Genomic DNA, 21,604 nt, shown 5'->3' with positions numbered 1-21,604 from the left:
GTGGCGCAGTGGTTGAGAGTCTGCCTGCTGATGCAGGGGACACGGGTTCATGCCCTGGTCCGGGAAGATCCCACATGCCACGGAGCGGCTGGGCCCATGGACCGTGGCTGCTGGGCCTGCATGTCCGGGGCCTGTGCTCCGCAACGGGAGAGGCCACAGCAGTGAGAGGCACGCGTACCGCAAAAAATAAAATAAAATAAAAATAAAAAAAAATAAAGACTGTTACAAGAGGGACTTCCCTGGTGGCACAGTGGTTAAGAGTCCACCTGGCGATGCAGCGGACATGGGTTCAAGCCCTGGTCTGGGAAGATCCCACATGCCACGGAGCAACTAAGCCTGTGCGCCACAACCACTGAGCCTGCACTCTAGAGCCCTCAAGCCACAACTACTAACTCACCTGCTGCAACTACTGAAGCCCATGCACCTAGAGCCTGTGCTCTGCAACAAGACAAAGCCACTGCAATGAGAAGCCTGCACACAACGAAGAGTAGCCCCCACTCGCCACAACTAGAGAAAGCCTGCGTGCAACAACGAAGACCCAACGCAGTCAAAAATAAATAAAATAAATTTATATAAAAAAAGAATGTTACAAGAGACAAAAAAGGACACTACGTAATAATCAAGGGATCAATCCAAGAAGACGATATAACAATTGTAAATATATATGCACCAAACATAAGAGCACCTCAATATATAAGGCTAACAGGCTAACAGCCATAAAAGGAGAAATTGACAGTAACACAATAATAATGGGAGACCTTAACACCCCAGTTTCAGCAATGGACAGATCATCTAGACAGAAAAGCAATAAGGAAACACAGGCCTTAAATGACACATTAGACCAGATGGACTTAATTGATACTTAGAGAGCATTCCATCCAAAAGCAGCAGAATACACATTTTTCTCATGTGCACATGGAACATTCTCCAGGACTGACCACATGCTTGGCCACAAAGCAAGCCTCGGTGAATTTAAGATAACTGAAATTGTATAAAGCATCTCTTCCAAGCACAATGCTATGAGATTAGAAATCAACTCCAAGAAAAAGAGCTGTAGAAAACACAAACACATGGAGACTAAACAATATGCTATTAAACAACCAATGGATCACTGAAGAAATGAAAGAGAAAATCAAAAATATCTAGAGACAAATGAAAACAAAAGCACAACAATCCAAAACCTATGGGATGCAACAAAAGCAGTTCTAAGAGGGAATTTTATAGCAATACAATCTTACCTCAGGAAATAAGAAAAACTTCAAATGAAAACTTAACCCTACACCTAAAGCAATTAGAGCAAATAAAAAACAAACAAAACCCAAAGTTAGCAGATGAAATCATAAAGATCAGAGCAGAAATAAATGAAATAGAGATGAAGAAAATAACAGAAAAGATCAGTGAAGCTAAAAGCTGGTTATCGGAAAAGATAAACAGAATTGATAAACCTATAGCCAGTCTCATCAAAAAGGGAGAGGGTTCAAATCAATAAAATTAGAAATGAAAAAGGAGAAGTTACAATGGACACCACAAAAATACAAGGGATCCTAAGAGACTACTGCAAACCAACTGTATGCCAATAAAGTGGACAACCTGGAAGAAATGGACAAATTCTTAGAAAGGTTCAATCTCCCAAGACTGCACCAGGAAGAAATAGAAAATATGAACACACCAATCACAAGTACTGAAATTGAAACTGTGATTAAAAAACTCCCAACAAACAAAAGTCCAGGATCAGATGGCTGCACAGTGAATTCCACCAAACATTCAGAGCAGAGTTAACACCTACCCTTCTGAAACTGTTCCAAAAAACTGCAGAGGAAGGAACACTCTCCAACTCATTCTATGAGGCCACCATCAACCTGATACCAAAACCAGACAAAGATACCACCAAAAGAAGAAAATTACAGGCCAGCATCACTGATAAACATGGATGCAAAAAACCTCAACAAAATACTAGCAAACCATACACCATGATCAAGTGGGATTTATCCCAAGGATGCAAGGATTCTTCAGTGTCCACAAATCAATCAGTGTGATACACCATATTAACAAACTGAAGAATAAAAACCATATGATCATCTTAACAGATGCAGAAAAAGCTTTTGACAAAAGTCAACACCGGAGACAAGGGGAAGATGGCGGAAGAGTAAGACGCGGAGATCACCTTCCTCCCCACAGATACACCAGAAATACATCTACACGTGGAACAGCTCCTACAGAACACCTACTCAACGCTGGCAGAAGACCTCAGACCTCCGAAAAGGCAAGAAACCCCCCATGTACCTGGGTAGGGCAAAAGAAAAATGAATAAACAGAGACAAAAGAATAGGGAAATGGCGAAAATCTCCCAGAGATCTCCATCTCAACACCAGCACCCGGCTTCACTCAACGACCAGCAAGCTACAGTGCTGGAAACCCTATGCCAAACAACTAGCAAGACAGGAACACAACACCACCCATTAGCAGAGAGGCTGCCTAAAATCATAATAAGTCCACAGACATCCCCAAACACACCACCAAACATGGACCTCCCCACCAGAGAGACAAGATCCAGCCTCATCCACCAGAACACAAGCACTAGTCCCCTCTACCAGGAAGCCTACACAACCCACTGAACCAACCTTAGCCACTGGGGACAGACACCAAAAACAACAGGAACTACGAACCTGCAGCCTGCAAAAAGGAGACCTCAAACACAGTAAGATAAGCAAAATGAGAAGACAGAAAAACACACAGCAGATGAAGGAGCAAGATAAAAACCCACCAGACCTAACAAATGAAGAGGAAATAGGCAGTCTACCTGAAAAAGAATTCAGAGTAATGACAGTAAAGATGATCCAAAATCTTGGAAACAGAATAGACAAAATGCAAGGAACATTTAACAAGGACCTAGAAGAACTAAAGGTGAAACAAACAACGATGAACAACACAATAAATGAAATGAAAAATACTCTAGATGGGATCAATAGCAGAATAACTGAGGCAGAAGAACGGATACATGACCGGGAAGATAAAATAGTGGAAATAACTACTGCAGAGCAGAATAAAGAAAAAAGAATGAAAAGAACTGAGGACAGTCTCAGAGACCTCTGGGACAACATTAAATGCACCAACATTCGAATTATAGGGGTTCCAGAAGAAGAAGAGAAAAAGAAAGGGACTGAGAAAATATTTGAAGAGATTATAGTTGAAAACTTCCCTAATATGGGAAAGGAAATAGTTAATCAAGTCCAGGAAGCACAGAGAGTCCCATACAGGATAAATCCAAGGAGAAATACGCCAAGACACATATTAATCAAACTGTCAAAAATTAAATACAGAGAAAGCATATTAAAAGCAGCAAGGGAAAAACAACAAATAACACACAAGGGAATCCCCATAAGGTTAACAGCTGATCTCTCAGCAGAAACCCTGCAAGCCAGAAGGCACTGGCAGGACATATTTAAAGTGATGAAGGAGAAAAACCTGCAACCAAGATTACTCTACCCAGCAAGGATCTCATTCAGATTTGATGGAGAAATTAAAACCTTTACAGACAAGCAAAAGCTGAGAGAGTTCAGCACCACCAAACCAGCTTTACAACAAATGCTAAAGGAACTTCTCTAGGCAAGAAACACAAGAGAAGGAAAAGACCTACAATAACGAACCCAAAAGAATTCAGAAAATGGGAATAGGAAAATATATATTGATAATTACGTTAAATGTAAACGGACTAAATGCTCCCACCAAAAGACACAGATTGGCTGAATGGATACAAAAACAAGACCCATATATTTGCTGTCTACAAGAGACCCACTTCAGACCTAGAGACACATACAGACTGAAAGTAAGGGGATGGAAAAAGATATTCCATGCAAATGGAAACCAAAAGAAAGCTGGAGTAGCAATTCTCATATGAGACAAAATAGACTTTAAAATAAAGACTATTAGAAGAGACAAAGAAGGATACTACATAATGATCAAGGGATCGATCCAAGAAGAAGATATAACAATTGTAAATATTTATGCACCCAACATAGGAGCACCTCAATACATAAGGCAAATACTAACAGCCATAAAAGGGGAAATCGACAGTAACACAATCATAGCAGGGGACTTTTAACACCCCACTTTCACCAATGGACAGAGATCATCAAAACTGAAAATAAATTAGGAAACACAAGCTTTAAATGATACATTAAACAAGATGGACTTAATTGATATTTATAGGACACTCCATCCAAAAACAACAGAATACACATTTTTCTCAAGTGCTCATGGAGCATCCTCCAGGATAGATCATATCTTGGGTCACAAATGAAGCCTTGGTAAATTTAAGAAAATTGAAATTGTATCAAGGATCTTTTCCAACCACAACGCTATGAGACTAGATATCAATTACAGGAAAAGATCTGTAAAAAATACAAACACATGGAGGCTAAACAATACACTACTTAATAACAAAGTGATCACTGAAGAAATCAAGGAGGAAATAAAAAAATACCCAGAAACAAATGATAGTGGAGACACAACGACCCAAAACCTATGGGATGCAGCAAAAGCAGTTCTAAGAGGGAAGTTTATAGCAATACAAGCCTACCTCAAGAAACAGGAAACATCTCGAATAAAAAACCTAACCTTGAACCTAAAGCAATTAGAGAAAGAAGAACAAAAAACCCCCAAAGTTAGCAGAAGGAAAGAAATCATAAAAATCAGATCAGTAATAAATGAAAAAGAAATGAAGGAAATGATGGCAAAGATCAATAAAACTAAAAGCTGGTTCTTTGAGAAGATAAACAAAATAGATAAACCATTAGCCAGACACATCAAGAAAAAAAGGGAGAAGACTCAAATCAATAGAATTAGAAATGAGAAAGGAGAAGTAACAACTGACACTGCAGAAATACAAAAGATCATGAGAGATTACTACAAGTAACTCTATGCCAATAAAATGGACAACCTGGAAGAAATGGACAGTTTCTTAGAAATGCACAACCTGCCAAGACTGAATCAGGAAGAAATAGAAAATATGAACAGACCAATCACAAGCACTGAAATTGAAACTGTGATTAAAAATCTTCCAACAAACAAAAGCCCAGGACCACATGGCTTCACAGGCGAATTTTATCACACATTTAGAGAAGAGCTAACACCTATCCTTCTCAAACTCTTCCAAAATATAGCAGAGGGAGGAACCCTCCCAAATTCATTCTACGAGGCCACCATCACCTTGATACCTAAACCAGACAAGGATGTCACAAAGGAAGAAAACTACAGGCCAATATCACTGATGAACACAGATGCAAACATCCTCAACAAAATACTAGCAAACAGAATCCAACAGCACATTAAAAGGATAATACACCCTGATCAAGTGGGGTTTATTCCAGGAATGCAAGGATTCTTCAATATACGCAAATCAATCAATGTGATAAACCATATTAACAAATTGAAGGAGAAAAACCATATGATCATCTCAACAGATGCAGAGAAAGCTTTTGACAAAATTCAACACCCATTTATGATAAAAACCCTGCAGAAAGTAGGCATAGAGGGAACTTTCCTCAACATAATAAAGGCCATATATGACAAACCCACAGCCAGCATCATCCTCAATGGTGAAAAACTGAAAGCATTTCCACTAAGTTCAGGAACAAGACAAGGTTGCCCACTCTCACCACTCTTATTCAACACAGTTTTGGAAGTTTTAGCCACAGCAATCAGAGAAGAAAAGAAAATAAAAGGACTCCAAATCGGAAAAGAAGAAGTAAAGCTGTCACTGTTTGCAGATGACATGATACTATACATAGAGAATCCTAAAGATGCTACCAGAAAACTACTAGAGCTAATCAATGCATTTGGTTAAGTAGCAGGATACAAAATTAATGCACAGAAATCTCTGGCATTCCTATACACTAATGATGAAAAATCTGAAAGTGAAATCAAGAAAACACTCCCATTTACCATTGCAACAAAAAGAATAAAATATCTAGGAATAAACCTACCAAAGGAGACAAAAGACCTGTATGCAGAAAATTATAAGACACTGATGAAAGAAATTAAAGATGACACAAATAGATGGAGAGATATACCATGTTCTTGGATTGGAAGAATCAACATTGTGAAAATGACTCTACTACCCAAAGCAATATACAGATTCAATGCAATCCCTATCAAACTAACACTGGCATTTTTCACAGAACTAGAACAAAAAATTTCACAATTTGTATGGAAACACAACAGACCCCGAATAGCCAAAGCAATCTTGAGAACGAAAAATGGAGCTGGAGGAATCAGGCTCCCTGACTTCAGACTATACTACAAAGCTACAGTAATCAAGACAGTATGGTACTGGCACAAAAACAGAAAGATAGATCAATGGAACAGGATAGAAAGCCCAGAGGTAAACCCACACACATATGGTTACCTTATCTTTGATAAAGGAGGCAGGAATGTACAGTGGAGAAAGGACAGCCTCTTCAGTAAGTGGTGCTGGGAAAACTGGACAGCTACATGTAAAAGTATGAGATTAGATCACTCCCTAACACCATACACAAAAATAAGCTCAAAATGGATTAAAGACCTAAATGTAAGGCCAGAAACTATCAAACTCTTAGAGGAAAACATAGGCAGAACACTCTATGACATAAATCACAGCAAGATCCTTTTTGACCCACCTCCTAGAGAAATGGAAATAAAAACAAAAATAAACGAATGGGACCTAATGAAACTTCAAAGCTTTTGCACAGCAAAGGAAACCATAAACAAGACCAAAAGACAACCCTCAGAATGGGAGAGGATATTTGCAAATGAAGCAACTGACAAAGGATTAATTTCCAAAATATACAAGCAGCTCATACAGCTCAATAACAAAAAAACAAACAACCCAATCCAAAAATGAGCAGAAGACCTAAATAGACATTTCTCCAAAGAAGATATACAGACTGCCAACAAACACATGAAAGAATGCTCAACATCATTAATCATTAGAGAAATGCAAATCAAAACTACAATGAGATATCATCTCACACCAGTCAGAATGGCCATCATGAAAAAATCTAGAAACAATAAATGCTGGAGAGGGTGTGGAGAAAAGGGAACACTCTTGCACTGCTGGTGGGAATGTGAATTGGTACAGCCACTATGGAGAACAGTATGGAGGTTCCTTAAAAAACTACAAATACTACCATATGACCCAGCAATCCCACTACTGGGCATATACCCTGAGAAAACCATAATTCAAAAAGAGTCATGTACTAAAATGTTCATTGCAGCTCTATTTACAATAGCCCAGAGATGGAAACAACCTAAGTGCCCATCATCGGATGAATGGATAAAGAAGATGTGGCACATATATACAATGGAGTATTACTCGGCCATAAAAAGAAACGAAATTGAGCTATTTGTAATGAGGTGGATAGACCTAGAGTCTGTCATACAGAGTAAAGTAAGTCAGAAAAAGAAAGTGAAATACCATATGCTAACACATATATATGGAATTTAAGGGAAAAAAATGTCATGAAGAACCTAGGGGTAAGACAGGAATAAAGACACAGACCTACTAGAGAACGGACTTGAGGATATGGGGAGGCGGAAGGGTGAGCTGTGACAAAGCGAGAGAGAGGCATGGACATATATACACTACCAAATGTAAGGTAGATAGCTAGTGGGAAGCAGCCGCATGGCACAGGGAGATCAGCTCGGTGCTTTGTGACTGCCTGGAGGGGTGGGATAGGGAGGGTGGGAGGGAGGGAGACCCAAGAGGGAAGAGATATGGGAACATATGTATATGTATAACTGATTCACTTTGTTATAAAGCAGAAACTAACACACCATTGTAAAGCAATTATACCCCAATAAAGATGCTAAAAATATATAAATAAATAAATAGACACATCAAATTTCAAAAAAAAAAAAAGTCAACACCCATTTATGATAAAAAAAACTCTCCAGAAAGTGGGCAGAGAGGGAGCCTACCTCAACATAATAAAGGTCATATATGACAAAACCACAGCAAACATCACTCTCAGTGGTGAAAAGCTGACAGCGTTTCCTCTAAGATCAGAAACAAGAAAAGGCTGTCCACTCTTGCCACTTTTATTCAACATAGTTTTGGAAGTCCTAGCCATGGCTATCAGAGAAGAAAAAGAAATAAAAGGAATCCACATTGGAAAAGAAAGTTAAACTGTCACTGTTTGCTGATGACATGATACTACACATAAAAAATCCTAAAGAGGTTACCAGAAAACTCCTAGAGCCTATCAATGAATCTGGTAAAGTTGCAGGATACAAAATTAATACACAGAAATCTCTTGCATTTCTTAAGAATGGAAGATCAGAAATAGAAATTAAGGAAACAATCCCACTTATCGTTGCAATAAAAAAGAATAAAATACCTAGGAATAAACCTACCTAAGGAGGCAAAAGACCTGTACCCTGAAAATAATAAGACACAGATGAACAAAACTGAAGATGACACAAACAGGTGGAAAGATACACCATGTTCTTGGATTGGAAGAATCAATATTGTCAAAATGAATATACTACCCAAGGCAATCTACAGATTCAACCCAATTGCTATTAAATTACCAATGGTATGTTTCACAGAATTAGAACAACAACAAAAAAATCTTAAAATTTGTATGGAAACACATAAGACCCCGAATGCCCAAAGCAATCCTGAGAAAGAAAAATGGAGCTGGAAGAATCAGACTCCCTGTCCTCAGACTGTACTACAAAGCTACAGTAATCAAGACAATATGGTACTGGCACCAAAAACAGCAATATAGATCAATGGAACAGGATAGAAAGCACAGAAATCAACCCATGCTCCTATGGTCAATTAATCTATGACAAAGGAGGCAAGACTATATGATGGAGAAAAGACAGTCTCTTCAATAAGTGGTGCTGGGAAAACTGAACAGCTACACGTCAAAGAATGAAATTAGAACACTCCCTAACCCCATACACAAAAATAAACTCAAAATGGATTAAAGACCTGAATGTAAGACCAGATACTATAAAACGCTTAGAGGAAAACATAGGAAGAACACGCTTGGAAGAAATGCTTGGACAGCAATATCTTTTTGGATCCACTTCCTAGTGTAATGAAAATAACAACAAAAATAAACAAATGGGACCTAACTAAATTTAAAAGCTTTTGCACAGCAAAGGAAACCATAAACAAAACAAAAAAAACCATTTTCTCCCACAGAATGGGAGAAAACATTTGCAATCAAAGTGACCGACAAGGGGTTAATCTGCAAAATATACAAACAGCGCATGCAGCTCAATATCAAAAAAACAACAGAATAAAAAAATGAGAAAACCTAAATAGATATTTCTTCAAAAAGACATACAGATGGCCAAAAAGCACATGAAAAGATGCTCAACATCGCTAATTATTAGAGAAATGTACATCAAATTACAATGAGGTATCATCTCACACCCATCAGAACGGCCATCATGAAAAAGTTTACAAACAATAAATGCTGGAGGGGTTGTGGAGAAAAGGGAACCCTCTTGCATTGTTGGTGGAAATGTAAACTGATACAGCCACTATGGAGAACAGTATGGAGGTTCCTTAAAAAACTAAAAATAGAGCTGCCATATGATCCAGCAACCCCACTCCTAGGTATATATCCTCAGAAAACTATCGTTCAAAAAGATGCATGTGCCCCCGTGTTCACAGCAGCACCACTTACAGCAGCCAACACATGGAAACAACCTAAATGTCCATCGACAGAGGAATGGATAAAGAAGGTGTGGTACGTACATACAACGGAGTATTACTCAGCAGAAAAAGGAATGAAATAATGCCATCTGCAGCAACATGATGCACCTAGAGATTATAGACTATACTTACTAAATGAAGCCAGTCACACAGAAAAAGACAAATATCACATCATATCACTCATATGTGGAATCTAAAAAAAATGATACAAATGAACCTATTTACAAAACAGAAACAAGACTCACAGACTTCGAAAACAAACTTATGGTTACCAAAGAGGAAAGGTGGGGGAAAGGATAAATTAGTAGGAGTTTGGGATTGACATATACACACTACTATATATAAAACAGATAATCAACAAGGACCTACTGTAGAGCACAGGGAACCCTACTCAATACTCTGTAATGACCTATATGGGAAAAGAATCTGAGAAAGAGTGGATAGATGTATATGCATAACTGACTCACTTTGCTGTACACCTGAGACTAACACATGGTAAGTCAACTGTACTCCAATATAAAATAAAAAATCAAAAAAAAAATAATAATATATTTTAGTTAACCTAACAGATCCAACCTACTGTTTTAAGAACATAAAGAATCATCAAGGAGATATTTCGTATTATTAAACACGAAGTCTGAAACCACGTACTTCCTTTAACACCACAGCACTCAGACTGGCTGCACTCCAGCACAGCTCCAGACAGCAGCGTGTGGGCGTCTGTGTGCACACCTACACGTGCAGACACGCGTGTCCGTGAACGTGCACAGAGGCGCTCTGGGCTTAGCGGCGATGATGGTGGTGGTAAGGAGGATGACGGCTATGGTAAAGGAGCTCTTCCTAAGTGCCAGGTACTGAGCCAAGTGCTTCCCGTGCACTAACCCCATCCATTGTCTCTTACTGGGGAGGAGCTACCGTCACACCCACTTCAGCGGGGCTGCTCGGAGAGGCAGAGCCAGTGTGTGAGCCCGGGAGTCCGGTCCCAGCACGCCCATCTTGCAGGGACGGCTCAGTACCCTGAGGCCAGCAGGCCGTGGCTTTTCTCACAGGGACCCTGGATCCTGCAACGGCACAGGCAGCTGGGCCTCCGAGAGCAGAGCTGGCCCCTCTCAGGCCGGGGTCCTGTCTCCACTGAGTCCCTGGGGGGACAGGTTCACGCAGGAACAGCCCTCCCTAGCGGGGCCCCAGAGCCGCAGATGGTGCTGGAAACCAGGCAGGGCAGTCACCGCTGCGTGGCCAGGAGCGAGGCGCGGGTGGATGGCGGAGGGGAGTGCGGGCGGACTCCTCGGGACTGTCAACCAGACCCACCCCCGCCCAGGCCTCCTCGGCCTGTCCTGCAGGAGACACAGCACAGGCGCTGGTGGCCACGGGGGCAGCACGCGGCCAGGCCTGGTGCCCCGGGACTCTCCTTCCTAGGGGCTGAGAACAGCTGCAGCCCGTGTGTGCCCATCCTTGCGCCTCGCGGGCCCACTCCCGCCACACACCAGTGGCTTCGCTGAGAAGCCGCCTCTACCGTCAGCCAGTTGATATCCTCACTCAAGAGATGCTCTTTGACGTTGTGTGTTTTTCAGGATCTTGTGCTTTTGCTAGAAATTTTTGGACATGAACTTGTCTGGGGCCAAATAAGTATTCCTTCTGCCTGTGTCGTCTGACTGGAGATCCTGCCCTGCCCCCACTAGGGCTTCTCCCCTCTGCACGCCAACCCCACACTGCACCCCGAAAGGCCAGTGGGAGCAGTGGAAAGGTCTCCCGACAGCCGGCCCAGAGCCTGGACTCCGCCCTGCGTGCCCTGCCGACCCCGTCCCTGCTTTCACTGCCGAGCCCCCCACCTGATCCACGCTCCACCAGGGCCGTGTGAGCCCGCAGAAGGGCCTCCCCTGGTTGACTCGCATTCCTATCTTACACACGGGTACACTGAGGCCAGGAGGGGTCACGGAAAGTGGCTCCTGTCCTTCCCAAGTCCCCCGAGGGCAAAGGGAGGAGAACTGCCGGGTTCCGAGTCAGTGTGAGATGCGGGGAGACGGCTGCTGGGGCCCGGGGGGGGGCCCTGATCCCTGAGCACCTGCCGCTGTGGCAAGAAGGCCCTCCCCACCCCGAGGACCTCAGAGCATCCTCTCACCCGTCCTTTCCCGAAGGGTGGCAGGGGAGGGAATCACAAATGGCCGCCACCTGGCAACCAGACAAAAGGAGGACCAAGAAGCAGGCACAGGCCAAAGCCAGAGAGTCGGGAGGTCCCAGGCCCCGCAGTGGCCATGCGGCACAGGGTCAGGACCCCATGGTTGCAGTGCCGCCACGTGGCAGCGTCCAGCGGCTCAGGCGAAACTGGGCTGAGCGCCTCACGCTCGGCACTTGTGAGGACACACCGGCGCCCTGTTGTTCACTGCCCCCAGAACTCATCCCTACATCGTGACCCACAGGCAAGCTGCCCCTCACCCAGGGGGCCGGGCAGGCTCTGTCCCCAGGCCCAGCCCCCGCTTGTGCTTCTAGGGCCTCAGAGCTGCAATGCCTCTCACGCCGCTGGCGTGCGACCCAGCACTCAGGTGACTCACCTGGTCTGCAGCTCCTCCTGTAAAACGGGCTGGGTCTCCACCCCCGGCCCACTCTGTCACGTGCGGCTCAGATGAGCTGAGGTTTGCAAACTCGACAGCGTGTGGGTATGTGACAGATTTTGGGTTTTTGGCCGTGTGGCTTGCAGGATCTCAGCTCCCCGAGCACGGATGGAACCCGTGCCCCCTGCAGTGGAAGCGCAGAGTCCTAACCACTGGACCACCAGGGCAGTCCCCGTATGTGACAGATTAATGCTGCTCTGATGTTTCATCTTTTCTGAATGTTCCTAGGTCCATCCAAGACCCTCTGATTTCATGAGAAGAAAAGTATCATAGATACTCTCGTGACCCCCGGCCCCTGTAGGTTACAGAGTAACCGTTACCACTCCTCCTAAGATCCGGCTCCTGGTGAAAAGACACAAACATTCGAGCTTCCTGCACAACTGCCCCATCCTGAGCCCCCCTCCTCCCGAGAGGGATTGTGGGAGGCGTGTGTGCGTGTGTCTAGTTACAGTTACTGTATTTGCTTTGCAGAACTGTTTATACCCAAAGCTATGAAAGACGTAATAAAAAGAAAAACCTACGCTTTTAAAGCACCTCAAAACCTCATCTTACCTTCCCTACATTGTGACGCATCCCTGGGGGCTGCCCCCCACCTCCTCCAGAGGCCCAGCACACACTTCCCCAGGCGGGACACGCCCCTGCCACCTCTAGGGCTTCCCTGCTCGACGACACTGGCACTGGGGCCGGGGCCTGCAGAGGCCGGGCTGGGATGGGCCTCACCCCTCCAGGGCCCTGGAGCCACAGTGTGGCACTGAAGGGTTTTGGGGCCCTTTCCCAGGCCACACAGAGAGGCGCCCACACTGGGGAGAGAATACGAAGCTTCTGTCCAGCTCCGGGGACACCTCTGGCCATTGGGCAGCAGAAGGAGAGGCTAGGGATCCAGGGTGCCTCAACCCCTCCTCCCTGCCCACCCCGATGGCGGGCTCAGGCCACATACCAGGATGTCCAAACAGGCCGCCTTCAACAGGGTGATTTGGTCTGCGATGGTCAAGCCAGTGAAGCCTGGCAGACGTTTAGCAAACTCCACGATCTTAATAATGCACTTGGTAGCCAGTTCACTGAATTTGTCCCAGAGGCCCAGATCCAGTCGAACTCGATGGTCGGCACTGGAATTCTACGAAGGAGAGAAAACACCGTCAGGGGTAGTTGTGGGAAGCCAAGTGGAAGGCAGGGGACCGAACACGTTTCCCATCGAACGTGCTGACAATTCACTCTTCACAGGGAGCCTCCGGAAGGTGGGGGAGAGGTGACCTTTTAGCTTAGCGTCATTTTTAAAAAATGCTCAAAATCTTATCCCTGTGCTGCTGGATAATCAACTAACAGATGCGGGAACCTCTGTTCAGCGACCACTCCAGCTAGTAAATGAAGCAAACGGGGGAGAAGCCACCACTTGTAACCTGGATGGACTAGTGGCTCTGCCACCTCAGGAGAGCCGAGACGAACCGTAGGAAGAGAGGCCCTTCCTGAGATGCTGGATCCAACCACGCCTGACCCACACCAGGATTTTATTTTTTAGTCTAAGTCGGTTTGAGTTTGGTTTCTATCACCTGCAACAGGAAGAATTCTAACTAACGTTCAGTTACAGCTTGAGATGGTTTAGGTGTGAGAGCTTCCCATTCTCCACCCAAAGAACGGTCACAATGTAGAGAAGGGGGCTCGCCCCCACGGCCACCAACGCCTCCTGCCTGGATTACTGCGACAGCTCCTCATGGGTCGCCCTCACTCTACCCTGGCCTCCGCACAGTCTGTTCTTTTACCAGAGGAATAAAGGGATCCTTCAAAAACGCAAGTCAGAGCAAGTCACTGTGCTGCTCAACATCGGCAATGATCTCTCACCTCACGCAGACGGAAAGGCAGAGTCCTCTCCGCAGCCTGCAAGGCCGGCCCGCTCTCTCGCGTCTCCCCCGGCTCCACAGGGCCCTGCTGTCCCCGGACCCGCGGGCGCGCCCCTCTCCCCGGCCTGCTCTGCCCGCAGATGCACTGTTCATTCCTTCCCGGCTGGGCAAACCTGAGCCCCCGCCCGACGACTCTGTGGACCCCACACCTGCTCTGCGGTCCCAGTCCGCAGCCCCCGACGCACACTCTCATTTACTTCCTGCCTCACTGTCACTGCCGCGTCCTCAGTGTCCAGAACAGCGCCCGGTACACAGCAGGGGCTCAAAACGTTTGTTGAGTGAATGAGTGAGTGAATGAGGCTTCCATGAGTCCACGCCCGTGTAGGATGTCTCAGGGCAACCACCATGCGAGGACGAGGCTGCCCTGGGCCGGGGCCTCTGGCGGCCCCGGGGGGCGCCAGACGTGCAGCAACTGGCAAGGTCGAGGCTGGCGCTTGGGCCCCTGACACCCGGGGACACATCCACGTAGTCTATAAAACGAGCTGTGTTTTTCTTGTTTTTTTATTTTTGCGGTACGCGGGCCTCCCACTGTTGTGGCCTCTCCCGTTGCGGAGCACAGGCTCCGGACGCGCAGGCTCAGCGGCCATGGCTCACGGGCCCAGCCGCTCCGCGGCATGTGGGATCTTCCTGGACCAGGGCACGAACCCGTGTCCCCTGCATCGGCAGGCGGACTCTCAACCACTGCGCCACCAGGGAATCCCTGACCTGTGTTTTTAAGGTTGGCGGGGAAGCTGAAAGGGAAGTTTGCATAGGGGGTGGCACAGAGGCCATAAAACAGGTGGAGGCTGGCTGCCCCCTGGCGCTCCTGCGGGAAAGGCCAGCGTCCTGCCCGTCACTTCACCCCATCCGTCCCCAAGGACCTGGGGACACAGCGCACCCGGAGGAGCTTGAGCCCAAGCATGTGGCCACTGCGTCTGTAATTCAACGTAATCGTCGGCTCGCCTGGTTTGTGGGAAGATGACGCGGGAGGGGAGGGGCACAGAGGTGAGCAGACAGCAGGAAGTCATGTCACCGCAGCGCCAATCCACTGCCCGGCCCAGCACGTGTGAACGGAGCCTCCATCAGCCTCGTACGAGGAGACTTCATCACGCACCGGGCCCGCCATCCTTCTATTAAAAATAATGCACAGCCGTCTTAACGGCATGTGAATCTAACTCACCACCATGCAAACCGAAGGGAAGAGGCAGTTGAGAAAACACAGAATAACCTGGCGTCTTATCATTCTGGTTGCTGGACTCACACGGCATGAGCTTAATGGCTTATACACTATCCTCCAGCGCAGACAGTGCAGAGCTCGGCCCGTCTGGGGGGAGTGAAGGCGGTTAGGGGGGCCCTGGGTGGGGGCCGATCCCGAAACCAGGGGAGGGGGAGAAAGGGAAAGGCTCGGGCTGGGAGGGGCCTCGCCGGCAGCTCAGGGGAGCGGAACACAGCAGAGGGGCAGAGGCAGCCGCTGCCCCCCGGCCCCCCTGAGCACCGGTGAAGCCCAACCCCACCACGAGATCCAGTTAAAGGGCCACTTTGGTCAAGCAAACGGACCCCTTCCCGCTGCCGTGCGCTTCTCTGACCGGCTACTTTCAGAACGAGGCCCGTAAATGGAGGTGGAATCGCGGTGTCTTTAAGCCCGTCTGTGGCAGCTGCAGGCACTACAGTGCTTCAGCCAGGGCTGCTTGTCCTTCTCAGCCAAGGAGGAAACGCAGAAACTCTTAAAAGGAACGAGGAGCTAAGGTTCCCAGGGGTGGCTGGAACACCGGGGGCCCGGGTCCAGAGTCTCTGCCCGCCGACCGTCCTGAGAAGCTGATGTCCTTTCAAGCTCCACCTGTAGAATGCTCCCGGCGTCTACTGGGCATGCTCCTCCTGGAACAAGCCCTCCTCTGGGGCTCACCGGGAGCCAGGCCCTGCTCTAAGCGCTGTATGAGGAACTCCCTCTAGTCCTCAGGACACCCGCACCTGGCAGCTGCGTCAGTGCCCACCGGCCAGCGCAGAGGCAGCTCGTGCTGCGGCCCTGGGCCCACCCTCTCGGGGCACCGCACGGCCTGAACTTTGTCTCCGGAAGCCCGTCCCCTGGTGAGAAACCCCAGAGGCTGAAAGGTGCTCGGCATCGCCAGGACGAGGACGTGATGCGCGGGCTGGCGTCCGGGGTCCACAGACACACGCCAACTGCCAGCTGGGCATGTCCATCCGCAGGAAGACGACACACAGAGGCCCCAACACACACGCTTCTAACCATGTGGCAACCGCCCTGCCACCGAGGGGGAGAGACAGGGGTGGGGCAGGGGCGGGGCTCTGAGGGCCCCCAAGTGTTTCCTGGACGTCTGGCTAGAAGCGAGGGAGACGGTGCAGGACTTCCCTGAAGCTAATGTTTCAGGGGTGCTCCTGGACCCCTCCCCCCCAAGACACCTGGGCCAGGACAGGAGCTGGAGGGGCCCCTCTGGACAGCCAGGGGGTCTCAGAATGCAGGGGCCTTGGTGGAGGGCAGGGTGTGGCCTGGGGGCACCAGCTGCAAGATGGAGGGTGTCCAGCGTTCCACATGCTAGATTCGGGGTGGCTTCGTGATCCTTTGGGTGGATTAAGGGCTCCTCACGTCTCCACAGCCCCACCTCCCGAGCCCTCGGAGGGCAGCCCGTGTCCCGCAGGGCCTGTGAGGGGGTGCACAGCCGCACATGGTGGGAAGCGGGAGCAGACAGCCCAGGCTGGGCCGTGCCCCCGGGAGACTGCCTTGCTGTCCTAGCCACACTTAACGCTGCCAGGACTGGGCATGTGGCTCCAAAAACTGACTAAGCGTTCATACAGAGTCGGGAGGAGGAGACCTGCCCGTTCTGCATGTGTCTGGGCCAGAAACAGTACAGGGCGCGCTGGTATGCTTCCCTCATCTACCCTCCCCGGCAGCCCCACCAGGGAGTCACAGCTCCGACTCCCATTACACAGATGACGAGCTGGGCTCCAGCGACGACGCCAAGGTCACGGAGCTCCCAAGCATCACAGGCAAGATGTGAACCTGGGCCTAGAAAGCCCTAAAGCCTGGATGCCAGGGTCATGGTCGCCGAGGAAGAAGAGTAAACACCCCCAGAGCTGGGCTGTGTACTCTTTGGAGACTGCATCGTCCACAGCCCCACCCTGGTCCCCAGAGTCCCCCCTTGCCCCCTTGCTTTTCAGGAAGGTCACTGGTCAGAAGCCTTGCCAAAGAGCCCGGCGCTGAGCCTGCAGGTGAGCATCCTGTCCAGGCCCAGGCGTGGGGGGTGGGTGCCAGCTTCCTGCCCTCCCCTCCCGTTCCTGGGTCCTGACCAGGGTCCCAAATCAACCCTAATCAGGAAGAAAAAGGAGCTACTCTTTCAACGATCTGTAGGCGGGCAGCTAGCTGCCTTTCTAATTCCTCCCTGCCCATTTATTCCAAAGCCACCTGACAGGGATGCCAGCCGGGCAAAGGCACCGAAGTCCCCTCGCAGTGGAAGCAGCTGCACGTGGACAAGCTCCTTATGGAAAGCGCTCGCCCCCATGGCCAAGTGCCTGCAAAGGATGTGTCATGGCTGCTGCTCTTTGTTTACACCTGCGCCTACTTCCCGAAAGGACTGCGAGCTGCTTACAATAAAAACAGAGCTAGATCTGTGCACAGAGAGAAGGGCTGGAGGAAGCAGCAGTGCCTGCAGGGCGTCAGGCCACCCCGTGGTTAGGGATCGTCTCCTGGAGACGGGACAGGTACAGCCACTTTCCCTGCTGGATCCAAAGAGGCGCAGAAAGCCCCTGCAAAGCGCTTAGGACTAAGGGCCCTCACTGGGGACCGAGGGGGCAGGGAAGGGGCGCTAGTGGCTCTCCGGGAAGCCCCTGCCTGGGGCTGGAAGCAGACCCTGAGACTAGGATTCCAACGCGAGCAGTTTATGTGGGCAGAGGTCCTGGGAAGCACTGGGAGAGGACTGGGGCAGGGCCGTGGGCACCGGGCTCCACCTTGTTGGAGAGCTTTGGGAGCCGTCAGGCCGGGGCTGCTCCCAGGAGTGTCGACCCTGCCCCCCTCTGCCCCCCACCGTGTGAAGCACGCTGCCCCAAAGGCACAAAAAGCCTCGAGGCAGCGTCGTGGGGCTGCAGGATGAGCCACAGGGATGCGGGATGCCGGCAGGGCCCTAACAGAGGCGGGGCAGCGGCCCCACTGGCCTGGAAGCAGGTGAAATCAGACCTCTGGCACAAAGAGAATCCAGAAGCAGAGGCTCTCGGATTCCGCCAGGAGGCCTGGGGGAGGGAAGGTGGGGAAGGGCCCAGAGAGGCTGACCAAAGTCCCTGGCTGTGCTGACCTGCAGAGGGACGACGGTCCCAAGGGGGCGCTTTGGTCCCAGGCTGCACCAGGGCGTGTGTACTTGTGTTTGCCCTGCCCTCCTCCAGACCAGAGTGGCGGCCACTTCACCTGGTGACCAGGTGAGGCAGAGCCTGGGGCACGGACGAGGCCACCCTGACACCCCAACCCGGGGAAGAGGGCCGGGGCCCCCGGAGGGCAGCAAATGACCCCACGGGGTGTCTCTCACCGCGGGACCTAGCTTACAAGTTTCCACCTCCAGGAAGCCCTCCCTGCTGGGACTGTTCTCTTTTACTCTGTCTTCTGGAGGGAAAGTTGATTTATCCCTGGGTAACAGCCCCGTCCTCCTAGCTAGACGCCTGGTGTCCCCCGTCTCCACCCTGCCTTGTCACCCACCCTCCTGAGACACGGTGTGCCGTGTGGGGTTAGAAGAGCTGCCCCGGAGTCAGACTGCCCACGTCCAAGGACACCCGCTGGCTACGGGGCGTGGGGAAAGTGACTTATTCCTCTGTCATACGGGGCGCTGCACCCGCCTCGCGTTGCCTCCGTAAGGAGTAAAAGAATTCACACAGCGAGAGTACGTAGCGCGGCCTCTGGTACGGAGGAAACGCTCAGTGAGTACTGGCTGTAATAATGATGACCGTAACAACAATAAAGACTCCTGATCACAAACTGCCGACTTCTCTCCACCACTTCAGACTGAAATTCAAAAACGAGGCCAAGGGAAGTGAAGTAACGTGCACACGGTCGCACGGCTGGTTGGCGGCAGAGCAGGATTTAAACCACATTCACTCCTAGCACCCCTGCTCCTGACTCACGGCGTCACCCGCCACCCAGGTCTCCGGGCCTGCCTTCCCTCGCAGGCCGACCTCAAGGCTCCCGAAGCTGCCCCGTCCTGTGTCTGCTCTGGGCTGGGTGGCGCCCCTGTGCGCAAAGGGGACTCGTCCGCTGAGTCAACAGCAGGCCAGGCCAGGAGCTTCACAGACTGGCCAGCGTCTCTCCTTGTCCCTGACACCAGGGCCTGGGGGCCCAGAAAATCGTCCTGGGCCTCGCTACTCGAAGTACGCTCGTGGCCTTTGCTACTCAGAGTGTGGTCTGCAGACCAGCAGCACCTGGGAGCCTGTGAGCAACGCCCGCCCACACGTGCTGAACCAGAACCTGCATTTTAATAGCTGCCAGGTGCTTTGTAAGCTGGCGGAGGACTGGGGAGCAAGCTCTAGGTTCTTCTTCTCCGGGCAGCTCAGCCAGGGGACTTGCGGCTAAGTTCAGCGCCAGCTCTTTATAAGCTGGTGCCACCCACCGTGCAGCCTCGGTGCCCCACTTGCTGTTCTTAGGCCCCACCCGCATCATCATTTCACCTTTTTATCCCCATGACCTTCCCTACTATTCTTTTTCTAGCACGTCTCAATCAAACCAGCAAACACTGCAATGCTTGGATTTTTAAAAAGCGCGTCTACCAGCATCTTGGACGGGCAACGTGAGCCACTAAAGAGGCCAAAACAACATTCTAGTTGCACTCACTCATTCAGTCGACAAATATTATTGAATGCCGCATGCTGGGAATACACGTCAGCGCACAAAACACATGCAAAAGCCACTAAAAAATTCAAGTACCTAAAGACATCTCCACCAGCACATCCAGACCAGCCGACAAGGCCTCCTGCCTTGTGACCTCACCTGTCCCCCACCCCCTTCTCTTCACCTCTCCCTCAGCGAGGCCATTCCCAGGGGAGCACAGGGAGCAGAGGGGGACCTCCCAGCTCGGTGACCCTTCGCCTTCCCAGCCGCCCCTTCCCCCACCCCCCCCCTCCCCCAGACCTTCTGTGGCGGGGGAGGCCCAGTCCCCCGGGTGGGCTCTTCCAGCTGGAGCGGGGACCGTGAAAGGCTCAGCCCGGCCCTCTGTCCCCGCTAGGCTCTGCACCGGCGTCCGCCGCCGGGACCCCCGGCCGCCTCCCTGGCCCTCCTCAGCCCCTTCACGTGGCTGTGGGTCCCCGCGAGCAGCAGCCACGTCTCACTCACCCTGGCCCGGAGCCTCGCACGTGCCCAACCTGTACATCCTGACCAAGCGGGAGGAAACGCCCACCCTACTCGGCGGCTGCTGCGACGCCAGCCCGGAGGACCGGCCGCGGCGTCTCCTTCCTCTGCCCGGGCCTGCCAGGGTGGGGGCGGGGAGCGTGCGCACGTGCGTCTGCGTGCGAGTGCGAGTGCGCGTGCGCGGCGGGGTGGGCGGGGCCTCTCACCGTGGTGTACTTGCCCAGCTGGCAGAGCGAGGGGAAGGTTTCCTGGTGGGCTTTCCGGATCTTCTCCGTGAGATCGTCCAGCTCGGCCGTCATTTCGTAGCTCTCCGTGCATTCCTGCTTCGAAGGCTCCTTCTTTTTCTTGTTTCTGTCATTCCTGACCGCTGCAGACGAGAGAGCAGACAGACCAGGGTCATTCGTGGCCAGGGCTGCGCTACCCGATGCTGCCTGAGAAGGGATGGGGGTCGGGGGGAGGAGATACGACCAGCACATCTCCCGAGGCGAGGGGGTGGCTGCCGGGGGACTTGTCTGTCTGCGCTGCAGCCGCCAGCTGGTTCCTAAGGAGAGCTCAGCTCACCCAGAGGGCCTAGAGCCTGTTTGTTCGGAGGGAACTTCCTATCTGGACTCGTTCCTGGAAGAATTTTTCCGGGCAGGTTCCCCGCAGTTCCAGAGGGGATGGCCTGAAAGGCGCTACAGGGAAGCCCCTTTTTCCTGGGAGACACGTCCCAGAATGGAGACAGGGATTCCTAGCTGGGCCTTTTGGTTCATTTTTTTGCTTTTCAGTTTTCTGAATTAACTGGCACCTTTTTTTTTTTTTTTTTTTGGCCCAGCTTGTGGGATTTTAGTTCCCCCACCAGGGATCGACCCTGGGCCCTCAGCAGTGAGAGCACAGAGAATTCCCTTAACTGGCACTTTCGAAGAAATTCATCTCCAAGGGGACGGGATTTGGGGTGTTGTCCCTTCATGTTTTTCTGCTTCCTAAACTTTCTGTATTAGTCATATAGTCTTTTATTACTTACAGTTTTAAAAAGTAATAATCTATGCATCATGAGCCCTCAGCCTGGAAAGCTGTTCATTCATTCATCCTTTAT

The 21,604-nt window shown here is 50.0% G+C and overlaps 1 protein-coding gene across 2 annotated transcripts in view; it reads right to left on the bottom strand.

Annotated features, from left to right (window-relative positions):
- The window catches only part of RARB (retinoic acid receptor beta), a 36,052-nt gene extending 14,957 nt beyond the window's left edge, over positions 1-21,095 (bottom strand). The window contains exons 1-2 of one of the 2 annotated variants that reach the window (XM_089911234.1): positions 20,736-21,095; positions 13,259-13,435 (exon numbers count right to left, since the gene is read on the bottom strand). In XM_089911234.1, coding sequence (XP_089767360.1) covers positions 13,259-13,435; positions 20,736-21,005 — 447 coding nt within the window. In that variant the 5' untranslated portion in view covers positions 21,006-21,095. The remainder of the gene's footprint in view (positions 1-13,258; positions 13,436-20,735) is intronic. The other variant, XM_022554701.2, reaches the window with a different exon arrangement.
- Positions 21,096-21,604: the final 509 nt, after the last annotated feature.

Source organism: Delphinapterus leucas, chromosome 4 (genome assembly GCF_059928025.1).
Source record: "Delphinapterus leucas isolate spDelLeu-1000000601 "Yukka" chromosome 4, BTC_Dleu_Yukka2, whole genome shotgun sequence".
Taxonomy (NCBI): domain Eukaryota; kingdom Metazoa; phylum Chordata; class Mammalia; order Artiodactyla; family Monodontidae; genus Delphinapterus; species Delphinapterus leucas.
The sequence above is the reverse complement of the archived record's forward strand: the minus strand, read 5'-3'. Positions and strand labels throughout refer to the sequence as shown.